The sequence below is a fragment of the Sminthopsis crassicaudata genome, chromosome 1 (genome assembly GCF_048593235.1).
Source record: "Sminthopsis crassicaudata isolate SCR6 chromosome 1, ASM4859323v1, whole genome shotgun sequence".
NCBI lineage: Eukaryota > Metazoa > Chordata > Mammalia > Dasyuromorphia > Dasyuridae > Sminthopsis > Sminthopsis crassicaudata.
Genome location: NC_133617.1, coordinates 671,772,056 through 671,791,997, shown reverse-complemented (window position 1 = coordinate 671,791,997; position 19,942 = coordinate 671,772,056). Strand labels below are relative to the sequence as shown.

Sequence of the window (19,942 nt, the reverse complement as noted above, 5' to 3'; positions counted from 1 at the left end):
ACTTGTGCGTGGCCTTTTGAGGAGTACAGTCCTGTGAGGTGGACACTAGGAATATCTCTGTCCCTCCCAAAGAACCAGAAATGTTCATTCACTTGCTTATGGTCCCATGGCTGGGGGGGCAATGCGCATGCATGCCTCCTGAATGGCAGGTCCATCCATCTTTATACCAGGGAGCACCCCGGCTGAGTTTTCTGGGGAGAGGGCATGGACCTGCTCTTCCTTTGTCTCTCACAGAACTAGGGGGACTAGTTAGGACTCAGGGAGAAGCTTGTGGTTTGTTTGTGGCATGGCTACTCTAACCCCCTCTGACATGTGAAATTCCTAGAACCATTCTCTCTATTGTCACATTATCATGTAAAGAAGCAATTTCATCTTCCTGAGAGCAACTAGGACTAGATTTGCTTGACTTTCTCCCTCTCTTCCTCTCTACCACCTTCTCTCTTCCTTCTATCTCCTAACTTACTGATTGCCTTCCTTCCTCCTCTTTCTTTCCTCTTCATCCTTCTTCTCTTCCTTTTCCCTCTCTTCTTTTCCTTTCCTCTTTATTTTCCTCCTTCTTCCTTTCTCTTGTTCCTCCTTCTTCCCCCTTTCCTTCTTACCCTTCCTCCTTACTTTACCATTTCCCCTTCCTCCCTCTGTATCCTTCCTAGTCCCCTACCTCCTCCTTATCTTCCTTCTATCCCTTTCCTATCTCCTTCTTCTCCTCTCTTTTCCCACATTCTCTTTCCTCTCCCCTCTCCTCCCTCTTCTAAATCCCCTCCTCTTCCCCCATCTTTCTCATCATCCCTTCCCTCCACTTTTCTCATCCTCACTTCCCCCAACTTTCTCTTCTCTTCATTTTATCTCTTCCTCCTCCTTATTCATTCTTTCCTTCTCACTGCCCCTTCCTTCCCTTCTGCTTACTCTTCCTTCCCTCTTCCTCTCTCCTCTACTTCTCTTCATTCCTCCTCTACCTCCTCATGCCCTTTCCTTTCCCTCACTCCCCCTTCTCTTCTCCTCCTCATTCCTCTCTCCCTTCTCCTGTCTACTCCTCCTCATTTCCCAATCTTCATCAATCTCCCCTCCCTTCCTCTCCTCTTTTCTTTCTTCCTTCTCTTCCCTTCCCTTCTCCCCTTTCTCCTCCTCTCTTTTCTCCTTACTCCTCCTTGCTTCCTCATCATCATGCCTCCCTCCTTCTCAGTACTCCCTTCTTCCTTATCCTCGCATCTCCCTCCTCCTCCTCACTCTCCCTCCATCTTTCTCACTTCCCTCCCTTCTCACTCCCTTCTCTCTCCTCTCCCCTCTCCCTCCTTCCTTCCTCTTTCCTCCTTTTTTTCTCACTCCCTCCATTTTCTTCACTCCCTCTTCCCTTCCTCTCTCCTCTCCCCTCTTGTTCCTTCTTTCCTCTCCCCTCTCCCTCCTCCCTTCCTCTTTCTTCTCCCTCCTGCTCACTCCTTCTATCTTCCTCCCTCCCTTTTCCCTCTCCCTCCTACCTCCTGCCCCTCATCTTCCTCTTCCCTTTCTCTCCCCCTCAGACAAAGCCCAGCCTTCTCCCTCAGGGGAGTCTGTTCTGGGCACTGCCTCTCCCTGCCTTGCTTCTAATTGGCACCTCAAAGCTGCAGGTAATTGCCTCAGTAAAAAGACTACTTTTAAAGTGGCAGGAGCATCCATGGGTTTAAGTTGTTATTGTTGTGGAATTTTTTTTAGTTTTGCTAATTAGCATTCTGGGTAGAGGAGAAAGCGCAGGGCACGCAGCAGCCTGCTGCAGCCGCAGCCTGGCGAGGATCCTTGCTGGGTATGCCGTTTCCTCCCTCTCTGGCTCCAAACTGGGTGCAGCTGCTTACCTGAATCCCCCTCATGCCTGCATTGGCTGCTTGGGACTGAAATCCAAGGCTGCTCTAGTTCTGTAGCCAGCTCTGAGAAGGAAAGGGGGGCCCAGAAAGGGTGTTGGGGAGCAGAGCATTCCCCAGAGCTAACTATCTCCCAAATACTAGGCCAGAAGTCACCAGGACCTCAGCCAACTGGGAATTGGCAACCGGCTGTGGAGAGAGATTAGTTAGTCCCTGGTTTGCTTCCTGCAGAATGGCAAACAGCAAATACTGTCATGGATGGCAGTAATGAAAAGGCACTGTCTAGGCAGAAGGTGACAGTCCCACAGTCCTCCAGCCCGACTGATATATTGGAGCCAAGATGCACAGCTCAGAAGATGCTCAGAGGCTACCCCAGCCTCCCAAGCTCCAGGAAGGGGCGGACCTTGGCCAAGAACATACTTGTTCTTCAAGCCTTGTAATCTTCGAGCCTTAAAGGTCCTCTGCCTCCATGCCCATCACTCTTTTACTGGACCATGCTGCCTGCCATGTTTTAGGAAGGATATTGACAAACTGGAGCACATGCAAAAAACAGCAAATAAAATTGGGAGGGGTCTAAAGATTAGGCTATGAGAGTCAGCTGAAAGGACCCAGAATGTCTCTTTTCGGCAAAGAGAAGATATAGCGTTAATATGGCCTCTGTCTTCTGACTCCATTTGAGAATACTCTGTCTCCTTGAACCTAGAGGACAGAACCAAGAACAGTGGGAGTCATGTATATGGAGACTGATTTTGATTGAATGTTTTAAAAAAAATTTCCTAGCTTTCAAATCTGTCCAAAAGTAGAGTGAGCTGCCTTAAAAGGTAGTGAGCTCTCCATCACTGAAGATGTCACTCCCCCCCCCCATCCCTGTTCAAGTCCCTGTTTTGCTCTGTGGTTGAATGATAGGTAGGGGTTGATCTGCAATCAGGATCAAACAATGTCTGTGTCTAAAGGTACAGTGCTCAGTGTAAGACCATAGCAGAGAATGCCAGGCTTCCTTCACTGATGATTTGGACAGGGTCCTGAAGCTAGGGAGATGATAAAATTTGTAGGTGATGGGGTTGGTGCAATGGGACAGATGTTATCGGATCATCAGGGATCACTAGATCTTAAAACATACAACATTGAATGTCTGATAGATGTTTGTAATTTGAATTGAATTTTAAAATCCATCATTCAAAACATTTACTAAGAGTTTATTGTGTACTAGACCCAGTGCCCAGTAACATGATGGCCTGAGTTAAAATCATATTCTCATCTGCATTCAAATTTTTGTTGTGGAATTTTCACCTTCTTGTACTTCAGTTTCTTCGTCAGTAAAATGGTGATAACAATACTTGCTATCAACTTTTTAAAAACCAAAGATTTAGAACCAGAAGAAACTTGAGAAGTCATCCAATACAGACAAGGAAACTGAGGTCAACATAAAGGTTGAGTAACTTAAGATCATATCAGCAAAAATTAACAAGGCTAAGATTTTTAACTTAAGTTCTCTTGCTCCAAATTCAGTCCTTTTCTTAATGCATCAATCACCCTTATGAGGAAGCATTAATACAACTCCAAAATCACTATGTAGCTATGGTTGCTACTTTTGTTATTGCCTAAGGGACTTAAAATTTCATGAGGGACAAGAAGGAAATGACATTCCCAAATAACTAAGAATGGGATTGGGGCAATGAATGCACCCAAGTGCTCTAGGAAAATTTGAGGAGAAAGAGATTGATTTCAATTGAAGAGATCAATCTCACCATGAAATCTGGGGACATTTCATGGAAATGATGGTCTTTCTGTTGAATCTTAAAGAAGCAAAGAATTTGTCCAAGCAGAGCTGGAGAGGGTTTGTGTTCCAGACACAGGAGTTAACCAAGGTGAATGCACAGAGATAAAAAAGAGCGGTATGAGATTGGAGAACCACAAGTATTTCAGTTTGTTGTAGAGTACAGTGAATCAAACAAGTATGTAAGAAGGTCAAATTAGATTCACCTGAAAAGGTCAGCTGATACTCGTTTGTAGAAAACTTGGCTAAGGAATATGGAAATTACTTAAGGTTAAAACAAAACATAATATTAGAGCTAAAGAAGGCTTTAGAAGCCATGCAGTCCAACTCCTTCCGTTTTTAGAGAGGGAAACCAGAAACTCAAATAAGGGAAGTCACAAAGCCAAGCACGAACCAGAACCAGAACCAGAGTCTCCTCTGGTTCTCCATCTCATCATCAGGTCAACCTCAAAGACACTCTTCTTGAAGCTACAGAAAGTAGGGGTTTCTGGATGATTGGGCAGAGCACACAACCAGATAATAAACTAGCCAGTAGTTCTAGCTAAACAAACTAAACAAGGAAAAACAAGGAGAAGGTCCAAGTCAAATCTGAAACTTCATCCTTAGCCAAAGTAATTCATTCAAGCAAATTCATAATCCCCTTCCCAAGAGAGTGAAGGCTGCAGCAATGGCAGGACACAGAAAAATTCAATAAGGTGGCACAGGTCTATTAGCCCAGGGACCAATCTAAGGAAACAGGCTCTGCTCTTTCCTAAGTTTTCTATCTACTTCCCCCCCAAAATTCCCATCTTCAAGGCAAGAATTTGGGCATTGGACATAGTGACCAGACTGGTTACAATATGAAAACCATATTTGATTGTCAGATCTAAAAGGGAATTCACTATACAGAGGGCAAGACCCTAAAATGGGAACCTTCAGAGCTAAAAGGCTTGTACTTAGAACATAGAACATAGGAGCTGAGAAGCTCTTAGAACATAGAATATAGTATGCTAGCATAAGAATGAAGGATTTAAAATGTGAATTATAGAAGAAATCTTACTAACTAAGTCAACCACCTCATTTCACAAGTGGGGAAAGTCCGATCCAGAGAAGGGAAGGAATTGACAATAGCTACACAACCAATGCCAGACATAAGAAACCAAGTATCCTGACTTCCATTCCGGTACTCTCTACTACCTCACAGGCATTAAGCAGAATAGAAAGGATAGTAGAAGTCTGGGCACCTTTGTCCTGCCATTAACAGTCTCTGGAGCTTTGAGCAAGTCACAATATGAGCTGATCTTATTCTTGATCCCTCCCAGTCCAGCTCTAACAGTCTGTGGTAACCCTGTGGGAATCATAGGATTTAGAGTTGGAACAAATTTTGGAAATCAGTCTAACTTCATTTTTCAGAGTTTGAAACTTAGACCCAGATGGGAAGGGACATCAAAAGAAACATGAGTAGAAAACACGCTCCTTTAATGTCTCTTCAGAGACGTCCTGTGATTTTTTAACACTTGGGGATGATTCACAAACTGAATTATTTGAGATTCGGTCGCCTGGAAACATAGTTTGCTTTGGTTTTTCCGAAGCTCTCCTGGTTTTGCATATTGTCTGAGAGGGAACTCGGTATAAAACATAACAGGCAGTAAGCCAGGGAATAATTTCCAACGTCTCCCTGTGTGTTAAAGTGAAGCCCTGGTGGCCTTTTCCCCCATCCCAGCAAGGCGTCTTTCTGTCTGGGCTGCGCCTGTTATCACAAGAGCTGAAGTGTTAAGAGATTCTGCCATCTGCCTAGAAGTGAGGCAGAAGGACAATCCAGCCACACTAAGCCTGGTACATCTCAGCCACAGAAATGGGGCCCCACAGGGGACAGATATGGAAGGATGTGGAGAAAAAGAAAAAGGGTTGCCTGAGCAAATGGAGAGGACACTGAGCTTGGAGGCAGAACCCCTGGACTCCAACTCAGGGCTCTTAAAAACTTTAGGGCTTGCACCTCTGCAGATCTCATTTTCTCCCTTTAGGGCTACTCTGTATAATCTTGGGCAATGAGAATCCATTGTAAAACGAGTGAAGTAGATTGGATGTTTTGTGAGGTTCTTTAGAGCCCTGATTCCTCTCTTCCCTTCTACCACTGTGCCTTCCATTAGAATTCCAAGTCTACCTTTAGAGAGGATGGAGGAGGATGTACAATTCAGTTGCACCACACCAGTCATCCATGATCAGCCAGGGAAGACTTGTTTGGAAGCTGATGCCCTGTTCCGTTGATGTGTGAAAGTGTGGCCACCATGGGGACAGTCAGAGAAGGGATGAAGGCTGTTTGTAACCCACAGAGAGCTGGACTGTGTCATTTGACATGTAGATGAGTTGGAGACTGTCACAGATATCTCTGCCACCTATCGATGTGAATGACATTTCAATGACCTCAGCCTCCTCACCTTGATTGTCCTTGGATGGTAGAAGAAAAATAATAACATTTCTGAAAAGCAGCTTTAAGATTTGTAAAAGCATTTTGCATATATTATCTCATTTGATCCTCCCAACGGTCATGGGAGGTAGTTGCTATTATCATACCTACTTTGCAAGTAAGGAAAGCAATACCGAGAAAAGATTAAATGATTTCCTTAGAGTCACACAGCTAGTTCTAAGGCAGGGCTCTAAGGTGATGCAGATTCCCAAATCTGATGTTTTAACCAAAAAGTCACCTACTTGACTCATGAAAAACTCCATGATAAATTCAGTCTTCATTCAGTAGCCTTTTATTAAGTACCCATTCGGTACCAGGTCCTGTCCTAGATACTAGAGATACAATTTTAAGAAAATACAAATAACCTTTAACCCCTCTCTGGGTATCCCTAGAGTGTCCACATTTTATGGGACAGGGCATCAGCATCTGAGCAAGTCTTCCCTGACTGATCATGGATCAGCTACTGAATGCACACCCTTCTCCATCTTATGCAATTCCAACCAAGGATAGAATTAGAATCCAAACAGAAGACAAAGTGGTGGAAGGGAAGAGAGGATTCAGAGCTCAAAAGGATCTCATATGACATCCAATACAGTTCATGGTCCGTTTTACATGGTCCTGACCTCAAGGAGCTTACACTCTAATGAGAAGAAACAAATACTTGTAACTTTGAAGGTATAGTTGTTGAGGAGAGATCTAGTTCAGTGAGGGATGGGGAGGATGAAAGGGAAAAGGAGGGAGATTAGGATAGGCCTTATATAGGAGGCAGACTTGAAGGAAATGAGGGATTCTAGGAGATGAAGGAAATGAGAGCGTGTGCTTCAGATATGGGGAATAGGCTCTGCAAAGGCACAAAGAAGTGGAATCATGTTGAGGAAACAGTAATTGTTCAGTTTGTTTAGAAACATAAGATGGGGAATAATATGCAGTAAGGTTAGAAATACCAATGGGACAGATTATGAAGGTGGAGTATCAAACAGAGGTGCAGTATTTTATTCTAAGTTCAGTAGGGAGCCACAGGAGTTTCTAGAGCAGGGTAAAAGATGAAAAATAATACAAGCTAAGGAGCAAAGCATGTCTCATTGGTGGATAGGTGAGGAGGAACAGAGCAAGTTACAAAACCCCAAAATTTGATCCCAGAAGATCTCAGCTTTGATTCTCAAAGCCTCAGTTTCCTCATCTGTTAAATAGCAGCAAGAATCCCTACCCTCCCTCTCTTATAGAGCTATCTTGAGGCTATAGTGAGAATATATAGAAGAAAGCCTCTGTGTGAAGGACTATTATTCTTCTCCAGGCTGGTTTCATGTGGCTCACCATCTTTCCTAGCCTTTCTCCACCCTCCTTTAGTTCTAGTCTCACATCCCTGGACTTTTTACTCTCACTGTTCCTGTCTTTAATCTGCTTCTTAATTTTCTTCTCTCTGATGCCCTCAAAGGTCCTTGCTCCAAAGCCCTCTCATCCACGCCAACTCTAAAACTAGTCCCCTGCTGCATTGTGGGCAACTTAAACTCTCCCCTGCCACCCTGCAGGGCTCCAAGGAGCCCTCTCTACCCTCCCCTTACCAGTACCCTCCCTGTACCCTATCCCTCCCCAGAGCAGGGTGTATGATGTATGGTGCATCGCATGCAACATGCTACCCACAGTGCAAATTGTTTTGTCTGTCACAGCACCAGGGGGACCAGTGTCACTCTTATCACTGCCAGCCTGATTATCCCTGACGCCCGCCGGAGCTGACATCCTGTTAATGTAATATAGACACCACAGTGATTTTAATCGGAGCATGAAATATAAGCACTGGGCGATGGGAGACAGCATTTCAGAAGGGGCTGTTTGTGTATGTATGTGAGAGAGAGAGAGAGAGAGAGAGAGAGAGAGAGAGAGAGAGAGAGAGAGAGAGAGAGAGAGAGAGAGACAGAGACAGAGACAGAGACAGAGACAGAGAGACAGACAAGAGAGAGAGGGAGGCAGACAGAAGACAGACAAAGACAGAGACAAACAGAGGCAGAGACACAGAAAGACCTAGAAAGAGAAATAGAAAAAGAGACAGAGAGACAGATGGAGAAAAAAGGAGGAAGAAGGAGAGGAGAGAAAAAGAGGGAGAATAAGAGAGAGAGAGAGAGAGAGAGAGAGAGAGAGAGAGAGAGAGAAAGAGAGACAGAGACAGAGACAAGAGAGAGAGAGAGACAGAGAGAGAGAGACAGACAGAGACAGAGACAGAGACAAGAGAGAGAGAGGGAGAGAGAGAAAGAGGGAGTCAGAGACAGACAGAGACAGAGACAGAGAGACAGACAAGAGAGAGAGGGAGGCAGACAGAAGACAGACAAAGACAGAGACAAACAGAGGCAGAGACACAGAAAGACCTAGAAAGAGAAACAGAAAAAGAGACAGACAGAGAGACAGATGGAGAAAAAAGGAGGAAGAAGGAGAGGAGAGAAAAAGAGGGAGAATAAGAGAGAGAGAGAGAGAGAGAGAGAGAGAGAGAGAGACAGAGACAGAGACAGAGAGAGACAGAGAGAGACAGAGAGAGAGACAGAGAGAGAGAGAGAGACAGAGAGAGACAGAGAGAGAGAGAGAGAGAGAGAGAGAGAGAGAGAGAGAGAGAGAGAGAGAGAGAGAGAGAGAGAGAGAAAGATAAAACCCTGCTCCTATGCACCAGCTAGTCCACTCTGGGGATGGTTTGGAATGAAGGAAATGGCAGAGAATCTTGCCCCTTCCCTGAATCCCCTGAATGCTTCCATCCTGCCTGGCTCAGATAAAGGGGCTTTTTCAGAAGAATTGGAGCTTTAGGGCCTGATCAATGGTCATTTGTATGGCTGTTCTCGACATTCAGAGCTAGACTCCAGAGGCTTATCTCAAAGGCAAGTGCCCAGTATGACCTTCATGAGTCTTTGAGATAGGAAATTCAGGGAGAAGAGTAGGATTGTTGAGGTAGGGGCTGGAGGAAGAAAGTCAGTGCCTTCAAGATGAAGCCTCATAGCAAGATCTCTGGCCTGGAAATCAGGAGGTCTATATTCTAGTCATGTGTAGTTAAGTGTTCTTGTGCAAGTGTCCTCTGAACCAGACTTTGGTTTTCTCCATCTATCAATGGGGATGGTTGAGTCAGCTAGACGTCCTCTAGGGCCCCCTCCAGCCCTAACATTCCATATTCTGATTCTGTCACTCATTGATCCAGAGAGTTTCTCATTCTCAACTCTGGTGGGCTGCTGTATGCACTGGCAGGGAGGGAAAGATGAACCTTGATTTTTCAACCCCTACTTTCTGAGATAGGGAGAAAGGAGACTAACTGTGTTCCACTCACCTCTTCTATAGGTGCTGCTATCCTGATGCAGTATCTTCAGAGCTCCAGAGAAAATCCCAGTAAATTTGTAAAGTAACCCCCCTCCCATCCAAACTCTTCACACTCGATGATCTCACAGTTTTATGGCCCAGCCAGCACAATGGCTGAGGGAGGGAGGGGATGTGACATTGGCAATGTTCAGGATTATCAAGAAGGATGAAGTACAGGAGAGGAAGGAAAGAGAAAGATAATTGAAGGCCCAGGGAGACTGAGGAGGGGTGAGGGTTATGGGCAGGCAACTAGCTGAGAATCCCACATTTAACATCTTTTAGCCACATGACTGGGGTAAGACAACTTCATCTCTCTGTGCCTTGCCATCTAATGGGAATAATAATCTGGACACTATCTCCTAATGCTTATGTGAAAAGCCATATTAGAAATATTACTATCCCCCATTGGAAAGAAGAGGGAAGAGTCAAACCCAGGTGCCTTCACCTGCAAGAGGAAAAAACAGGAAGACAGGGAGAAGAAGGGTGACCAGGACTCCTAGGAGTAACTGTCTGCTAAGGAGTCTCTGTCTCTGTCCCAATCCCTGTGGCAACTGCTGTGTAATGGATTTTTATAATGGGCAGGTTTGTGAGGAGGGCAGAGGTGGGGCCCCATCATTCCGGTTCTGAGGGTCCTTGGAGAAAGGGTTTCTGTCTCTAACCTAGATCCCCACCTGCTTTCTTCCTCTGTTCTCAGCAGGGTCAGAATGCCCTTAGGCTGGGCCTTCTACTTGAACAGTAGCCTCAGGAGCCTGGCTGCCCATGCTAAGGAATTGCTACTTCATAACAAATTATTTTATTCGGCTGTTTCCCAAAAAAAGCAAGAGAGAAAAAAGGATTGGCAGCAGGGAGGGGAGTGGGAGAGAAAAAAATTACTCTGGCCACTGCAGAATGCCAGCATTAACCCCTGGGAGTCTAGTCCCTGGGGCTGCTGCATGTATGCTATGCACTGCCTGCTGCCTTCCTGTCACAAGGAAACCCTGGGGAACCACTAATAGCCCCAGGAACTTCTCAGACTCCCCACCCCTTTGTTCTCTCACCCATTTTACCCACTCTTCTCCCCTTTTTCCCTCTCCTTTTCTCCCTCTCCTTCCCTTCTCCTCTCTCTCCTCCCTCCTTTCCTCTTCTTTTCCCCCTTTTCCTTCCCTCCTCCCCCTCCTTTTACCTCTCTCCTTTCTTCCTCCCCTCTCCCTCCTTCCCCCTCCTTATTTCTTGCTCTTTGGCTGCCTGTTTATCTCTCCATCTTTCTGTCATTTTCTCTGTCTTTCTCTTTCTTTATCTCTCCCTCCCTGTCTCTTCTCCTCTATCTCTCTCTTTATCTCCTTCCCTGCCCCCCACTCCTTCTTCCTCTCTCAAGTTCGGTTTCCACCATTCCTGCATCACACAGTCTTTCTCCTGCATCCACCAGGTTTGACCTTTGCCAAATCAGATGCCCGGGTGCAGATGTGACACACACACACACACACACACACACACACACACACACACACACACACACTCACACACTAATGTAATAGTTAGATCCTAGACCTTTCTCTGCCTATATAATCACAGTCAAGTTTCTCTTCTCTGCTTCTCCTAGCTGTAAAAACGAGCATGACAATCCCCACCAGCCTCTTTTCTAGGCTACATTGATTTGAGGATCCTCTAAAACTATTTGTCTGGGGATGGGGGAATAGGGGGAGCAGACAAAAAACTGTCAAGGGTTCCTGCCCTCCACAGGGAAACCACTGTATCCACTGGTAGTGAAGCTTTGGGATATAAGCAATAAGAGAGGATCTCCAAGCTCATAGATTCCAAAGCTAAGGCTCAGATGCACTTAGAAGCCACTCAAGTCCAACCTACTTATTTTGTGGATTAACACACCGATTGTGGTACAGAAGGGGAATGGTTTGTAAGCGGCAAAGCTGGGACTTGAATCCAGATTTCCTGACTGTTCTCCATCTCACACATCCCAGTTTATTCTGTGCCATGTTCTGAGTGGTGGCTGTGGGGCACAGGGGAAGCTCAATGATGTGATCTCGGGAAATCAGAAGAGGATGCAGCCCCTTCCTTTTCTCCCAATACATCTCTCACTTTACCCAAGAGAACTGTTCTCAGACATAAATGTCCGCCTCTCTGTCTCTGTCATTATACTTATGTGCACTGAAGACAATTGAAAATGCACTGGGAAACTCCAAATTTAAAGAAACCTTTTGGGAATTAGTCTGTGAAATTAAGAATCCATATATAAAAGTTGAATTGTGCCAGAATTTACCTTTTGATTTTCTGAGAGGCAGCATGGCACAATGGAAAGAATAGCAACTACTGCACATTTTAAGAGAATAGTGGACCAGATCCAGAGCCAGGGAGACCTAGTCTGGAGTTCCTCCTCCAGCAATTACTAGCTCTGTGACACTAGGTGAGTCAACTTTGCCTCTCTGCCTCAGTTTCCTTGGCTGGAAAATAGACATAAAAATAGCACCTAATTTTCAGGGTTGACATTAGGATCAAATGACAGTTAAAATAACATAAGAATAAAATATTAAATAATTTAATTAATGATTTAAATGTTAAATTATTAAAATATTAAATTAATAATTTAAGTATTAAATAAAATATTGAATAGTTAAATTAATAATTTAGATTTAAATAAATAAAATAAAAAATTTAAAAGCTAATAAAGCTTAAAGTCTAAATGGGGCCTTAGAGGTTCATCTACCCTAATCTTATTTTATTCATTTATTCAGAGGAGTTAAATGACTTCCCCAAAGTCACCAGCTAGTAAGTGGCTGAGTTTGGATTTGAATGAGGGTCCTTTGACTCTACCTCTACCCAAGAAAGGCAAAGTTGGAAAGGAAGTTCCCGTATGTCAGTAATGTGTAGCACAGTGAAGATTGTGGTCCAGACCACAAAGATTATTCCTGTGGGGAAGAACATTCCTAGTTTCAAGAATCCTCATATCTTCAGACCTCTCCAGGATTGTAGCAACCAAAGAAAAATATAGGAAGAAGAACGTGCCTGAGATCTTGATGAGTATTTCCCTACATCAGCTCTATCATGGAAAATGGAAGATCCCACAGTCTGAGTTGTAAGGGCCCTCAGAGAATATCTGACAGGAAGCTCCTCCAATCTCCTCCTCCTGAGGCAGCCAGTTCCACTTTTGGATGGCTCTAATTGTAAGTTTGTTTTCATTAAGTTGAAATTTGCCTCCGAAGGTTCTACTGGTTGCCCACTGGGCAAATTTTAATTTTTCCTTTAAATATATAAAGGCAACTATCAAATCCAGTCCCATGCTTTCTCTCTTCAGGATAAATAACCTCAGCTTCTTCTGCTAATCCTTATATGGCGAAGTCACCGTGTTCATCATCCCATTCTATAGGTGCTCCAGTTTGTCAGTGTCCAGCTTAGTGTTGCCTAGAACCAGATGTAGTTCTTCCACTAGATAATAGTAAAGCAAAAAAGCTTTCTCTCATTCTGAACATCATACCTCTGTTATCACAGGATCACAGTCTTAGTGCTAGAAGAGCCATGAAAGCCATCACCTTCAATCTTCATTTTACAGATGAAGAAACTGAGACAGAAGCTAACTGATATATTTGGGTCACAGAATTAGTGGTAACCATCTCTTAATGCAGCTTAAGATCACATTTGCTTTCTTGTTGTAAATTATATCTTATTCAGAATGACTTAGTGTTTCAGGCTCAGGAGTCTAACAAAATGAGAAAGTCATAGACTATAGCCATTAACAAAAGATTTACTTAGCCATAGCATGGGAAAGGACACTCAGCAAGAATACAGTTTTTGGTTCCATTGAGTTTAGCTTTCCAACCCCTTTGTATTGGCCATGTTGGCAAGCCAGTCAAATTTGAGAGAGAAATCCTTGCTTGCTTAGGGGCTGGCTTTTGCACTTAAGCCAGTAGGAAGCTATGAGTGTTCTGAGTCTGTATCCTATGAATCAAGACCCCAGAAGGTTTTAGAAAAAAAACCATTGTAGTTCTCATGGGAGATATTATACCTCTTATAATTAGCATAGCATATTTTTGTCTAATATTGACCTAAAGTTCACTAAAATCCACATATGTGCCTTTGTCTCCCCCATTCTGTACATTGGCATTGGTTTTCTTGAACCAAGTTTATAATTTCTCTTACATTTTCCCTTATTTGGCCTATTGATCCAGTCTGTCAGGCTCTTGAGGGCAAAAACTATCTTGCTTTCTTGTGTCGGTTTCCCTAGTGCTAGACATGACTTGTGGCACATGGTAAGCACTTAATGAACCCCTCATTAATCAATATTTATTATGTACTATTATGTGCCAGGCTCTGTGTTAAGGACTGAACCAATCATTATCATTTATTTATTTATCTATTCTTGATGTATGATTGTCAGTCTCTTTCCACATACACTCAAATAATTTAATATTAGAATTTTGACAGGAGGCAAACTCAGATATACCAAAGGATTTGAAGTTTACCCTGTACCTTTGTTTTGAAAACCATAACAGTTGCCTGACTTAGTTCCTGTAGAATATCTCACATTTTTCTTTCTTTTTAATGTTCTGATGTTGATGTTTGCTTTTTAAGCCACCATGATGGTGGCAACCCTGGGAGTGGGTCTTCAACTCAGGACGTCCTGGGTTTTATTCATGCCTCTGGCACATACTGCTTATTCCCTGCAGCAAACCAGATACCCTCACAGTGCCCCCAGGCAACATTAAGTCAGAGAACATTGGTTGATGTTCACATGGGTGGAAGGAGCTTCCCTACATCAATGAAATTATCAGTTCTGCTGCCCCCTTCTGCTTACATGCTCTCTCCTCACTTGTACCTCTTAGAATCTATAGTTCTCTTCAAAAGTTATCTCAGTCCCCTCTTTTACTTGAGTCCTTTCCTGAATCCCTACTTCTGCTCCCCCAGGGATTTCTATTCTCTTTCTCCCCTGAAATAACTTTGTATTGGAATGGCATTTATTTTGTGTTTGCAGTACTTCTCTATGTGAGTGTACCCACAAACACCCCCCATATACACATACATACATACCTACCACATGCACACACATCAGTCCAACATAAGCCCCTGAAGGTAAGGAACTGTTTTGCTTTTGTCTCTCCAGTGCCTAGCACTTAAATGCTTGCTGAACTGAAATGAATTGGATATATTCCAAAATATTTGGAACAACATTTTTTTGAGTAACAAAAACCTGGAACCAAAGTTCCTTTATTAGGGAAGGGCTGAAAAAAAAAATGTGGCATATGAATGTAATGGAATACTGCTGTGCCATTAGAAATAGTGAATATGAATACACAGAAATAGGCATTTGGAATTGAATAAAGTCAACGGAGTCAAGAGAACAAAAAATATAATAATGATGACAATCATAAACAAAATAAAACCACTAAAAAAAAAAGGTAGGATTTGTATTATATGTAAAGTTTGGTCTTGGTTCCAGAAAATGAATAATGAACCACAACTCCTTCCCTTGAATAGAGGGGGTAGTGAACCACAGTTGCAGATTGTTGTACATGCAGTCAGTTGAAAGTCAATCACTCACGCATTACCTATCTCTCAATTTCACTTAACTGATTGTCTTTGTTATAAGAAAAGATGTTCTTGAAGATGGGGAGGAATACTGGGAAGCCATAATTGTGTTTTTAAAAAGCATCAGAAAAACTTTTTTCTTTTTGAAGAAAAAGAAGGGAATTTGGATTTAGGTGACTTAGGTGGAATCCCAGTTCTTCGGTGTGAGTTTAGGAAAATCATTTCTCCTCTCTCTGCTTTAACAGAAAGCTCCTCACCTTTAAAATGTTGTCTTTGTGACTTCTGGGACACCAGGCTCCAGCTCTAATATTCTGTATTAATCTAAGCTCTCAGTCCCTTCATCGTTTTGATGTTGTTTGCCATTCCTCATATCTTCTATGAAGAAGGAGAAACAGATGTATGACAGATGTATTCATTAGCAGAATCTTCTGCTCTTTTCTACAGTAAAGAAAGAAAACCAGAAAATAGCTAGGGTAGGGAACCAGAAATAAAGAAAGACCACTGCATTCTCCCCCAATTATTTAGAGCTAAAGGAGAGATTTTCTATAGTCTGCTTCTTGTCCTAGAAAGCCTGTATGTAATGCATGAAGAAAATTTTACATATAAAGATGAAAGTACTAGAATCCCAAAATTATAAAAGAGTATTCCTAGATGAGACTTTAGAAATCAACTAGTCCTAGGGGGCAGAATATCAAATATCATATCAGATATCACTGATTAATTCGATGATTTCCCTAAAATGGACTTTTTCTTTCTCATTTGGGCATTATGAGATGGGTAGAGGAGAGAGATATTTAGAAATGAATTTAATGTAAAAAGAAATTCCAATAAAAGTAATTTGGAACAAAATCAACTTGTTTAACTACTTCTTCATTTTATAATTGAGAGAACTAAGGCTAGAAGGAGTAAAATGCACAAGTACATCCAAATTATTGCAAGAGCTGAGATTAAAACCCAGATTTTCTGTAAAGATGTGTTTGTTGAGATGTTTCTCCAGTGGGGACAACGGACTATAAAGAGCCATCTTCACTCTCCTCACAGCAACTAGAAACTCACCCCTAATCTTTCCACAGACTAAGTCCCTAACCCTAATCATAGGTTGGTCCCTGACCTTGTCCACAAGGTCCATTGCAGACCCAAACAAAAACTCTGGCCCTGGTTGGACTGAGCCCTAACCCTAATTATACATTCACCCTTAACTGTAGCTCCATGCTGAACCGTAGGACAGCTATCTCACAACCATATACCCTTGGTCACAAAAGAAATCAGACTAATCCTTCCCCAACATGTGATCTCCAGAAGGAATAAAATAGATTAGACTGTAAAAAGGCTTTAACTCTCTGTAAGGACTAAGATATAGTAGAACAAGTGGACTCAGGGGGTTGTGAAATCTTCCTCTAAAATCTTTCAGGCTAATACCTTCCCCGCAGACATTTTTTTGGATTTGATTAGGAACCATTGAGGTTGGAGTCTCTGGACTGAATATCTCTTTTTAAAGGGCTTTGAGATCTTAGTTGTTTTTTTTAAGGGCCCTTTAAATAGACCATATACTAATATATCAAAATATATGGACATTCCTCTTTTTTATGTATTCCTGGAAGTAGTGTGGGTATGAATCAAAACTTTGTTAATCAAACCCCTGTCTCTCCCCTCATGATTTTTCAGTGTGTCTCTTCATTACTGTTCCATCTGTAGTGATCAAGTGCCACTGCCCACTCTATCAAGTTGTCCTGTACCTGTAAACAAAAACTGAGATTCATTGAAATAAACCCACTCTTGAAATAGAGAATTCTTTTGTAATAAAAATCACTACTCTCCAGTTTATCTGGAGAATTTATATATGAGCCAAGTGATGTTCACCTATAGATAGCATGTGAGCCATGATCACACCTGTGATCATGAGTGAGGAGACATAAGGACTGTTTTTCTTCCCAGAACTTCAGTTGCATAAAAAAAGAACACTCAGTTTTAAGATCCCATCATAGCTGTCTTCCAAAGACTTAAATATCTGTCAAGGAGACTTGTTCTGCTTGACTTCAAAGAACAAAATTAAGGGCAAAGGGTAGAAGCTACAAAGAGACCAATTTACATCTGCTGTGAGGAAAAGCTTCATAATAGAGCTAGCCAGTGGTAGAATAAGCTACCTTGGGAGGTGGTAAGTTCTTTCTCACTAAAAATCTTCAAGAAAAGGCTAGTTCAACCCATGAAGGATTTCGAAAAAGAAAGGCAGGGAAGAGTTAGTTGGATTTGATGATCACTGGCATTTGTTTCAACTTGGAAATTCTGTAGTTCTATGGAGTCAGGAATCCTTGTGCTCATTTTTATAAGCTTTGCCCTTTTAATAAGTTTTTTATGTTTGCCCTTGTCCCTTATCCCTTTCATCTGTCTCAGTTTCTTCACCTGTAGAATAGGAGTAAACACTTGTTACCTACATCACAGGATTATTTCGAGAAAAATGAGTTTTAACCCTTATCACATTATAGGAACAAGCTATTATTTTTAAGAAAAGTAAAAAAAATTCAGAGCCAAAGCCCCAATCCAGAAATTTATCTTTTCCTGTTTTATCCTGACTTTCTTCATCTTTCTTTCTTCACCAGATCTATAAGGACAACAGAAACTTGTTTGAGATTGAGGAGAACGTCCCCCAAAAACTTGTGGAAAAGGTGGCAGGAGATATTGAGAGCCTACTGGCCAAGAAGGTCCGGGCTCTGAAGGTAAGAAGAAAGACAGTGTATCATATTAATTTATTTCTTCACCTATTTATTTTTTTGTTTATTTGACACTTTGAGATTTGTAAAACTTTCAATATATACTATTATTTAATTTAATCTTCACAATGCCTCTGGAAAAGTAGGTGCTATTTTATGTGCCTATGATACAAATGAGAGAACAAAATCCTTTCCTCCCTGAAAATTTCCCCTTCCATGATATCTACTTCAAGGTCACAGCCTCCAGGGTCATTTTGGAGGCCATGAGGAGGAAACTCTTCATCTTATCTATGGGTACAAGCATGTGCTTGAAGACAAGTGATGCTGGGAACACATGCTCTTCTCTGCTGTTTTTGAAGGATGTAGATCCTGATGACTGAGAAACTGGGCTGTAGTTATTCCAAGAGACTTGGACTAGAAGCCACTGCTCCTGGTCATACCACTAACTCAACTATCATTGTCTTTTTCTGTGTCTTGTTTTTTTTTCCATGAAAGTATTACCTGCTTTATAGGATTTGCTGTGTTGCTTCAATAAGAAAATGTATTGAAAGTTACAACATAAAAAAAAATATATCTGATATCTCTGACAAGTGTCTGAAATCCATGGACAATAAAAATATTGATATAGCACCTGGAGAAGGTTTGTAAAGTACTTTAGTTATACTGTCTCTTTTGTACCTCACAATCACCTGAAGAAAGAAGGTACTATTATTATTCTCATTTTACAGGTGAGGAAACTGAGACAGGCAGGAATTAAGTAAGGTCACAAGCTAGTAGATGTCCATTTTGGAAATAACATAAAATATGTAAAACTAAAAGTCATTCTTCAATAGATTAGTACTCAATAGATATAAATAAATGAGTTTTTTTAAAAACCCTGCAAACTGTCAACAAGCATATAAAAGAATGCTCCAAATCACCAGTAATAAAAGAAATGCAAATCAAAACAACTCTGAGTTTTTACTTCACACCTAGCAAGTTGGCAAATATGACAAAAGATGAGAATAGTCCATGTATTGGAGGGGATATGGAAAAGCACACATGCTGATGAACTGGTGATGGAGTTGTGAATTGGCTTAATCATTTTGGAAAGCTCTTCGAAATTAAGCTAAGAAAGTAACTAAAATGTCTATATCGTTTGACCTAGAAGTACCACTGGTATATACCCCAAAACATATAGGAAGACAGGAAACAGTATGTCTTAAGAACTATGTGCCAAGCACTGGGCTAAGTGCTTGACAAATATCTCTTTTGATCTTCACAACAACGCTGGGAGGTAAATACTATTATTATACATACTCATTTATTATTCACGAATACATATATATATATATTTATACATATATATTACAGTTAAGAAAACTAAAGCAAGTGTTATTATGCATATTCATTTATATATATATATATGTAAACAAGAAAGTTAAAGCAGGAGCTATTATTATACATACTCATTTAGTATTCATACATATATATTACAGTTAAGAAAACTAAAGCAAATAGGATAAACAAAATACCCAGGGTCATCCAGCTAGTAAGTGTCTAAGGGTGGATCTGAACTCAGGTCTCCCTGATACTAAATTTCAGTCTCTATCCACTGAGCCACCACCTAGCTACCTCACCAAAATATATGTAGCATTTTTGTAGTACCAAAGAACAAAGTATAAGTAAACATGTCCGAGAGTTTGTCTTCAGCACTCATTCCTGACTTTCTCAGCATCCCCCACCTTTGCACTACCATCAGAGAGGAAGCTTTGCTTATACTAGTTACTATGAAGTAGAGGTAACTAAATGGGTAGCATTGACTTACATTTTGTAAAGTAACCAGCAAAAGACAATGCTTACTCAGAGGAATGCCAATGTGTACCATGGAAAGAACATCTATTCTAGAATCTGAATCTGGATTTAAATTTCAACTCTAATGCTTATTAATTATATGATCTTGGGCAAGTCAATTAATACCTATGTGCCTCAGTTTCCTCATCAGACTAAATGAGCTATGAGCTCTCTTCAAGCTCTGGATCTATGATCAATGGAGCCCTTCCAGTTCCTTATCTATAGGTGCTGAAATCCAAGAAGGATTGAAGGGAGAAGAAGGGATTTTGTTTATTTTATGCAATGAGAGGGACCCTCTAAGTCAGGGGTTCTCAAACTCCTGCTGCATGCAGGCTGAGGACATTTATGTGGCCACCAGGTTATGGCAAATGGGCTGAGGGGCGGAGACAGAGTGTGAGCTTTTGTTTTTACTATAGTCCAGCCTTCCAACAGTCTGAGGGACAGTGAACTGGCCCTTATTTTAAAAGTTGGAGGACCACTGCTCTAAGTCGTCTTCCCTCTTCTTGCC

General features: G+C 41.8%; 1 protein-coding gene across 1 annotated transcript in view; it reads left to right on the top strand.

Moving 5' to 3' along the window:
• CACNA2D2 (calcium voltage-gated channel auxiliary subunit alpha2delta 2) overlaps positions 1-19,942 on the top strand; it is a 432,295-nt gene that overhangs the window by 181,810 nt on the left and 230,543 nt on the right. The window contains 1 exon segment of the mRNA XM_074283341.1: positions 17,491-17,607. Within this exon segment, the coding sequence (XP_074139442.1) occupies positions 17,491-17,607 (117 nt within the window).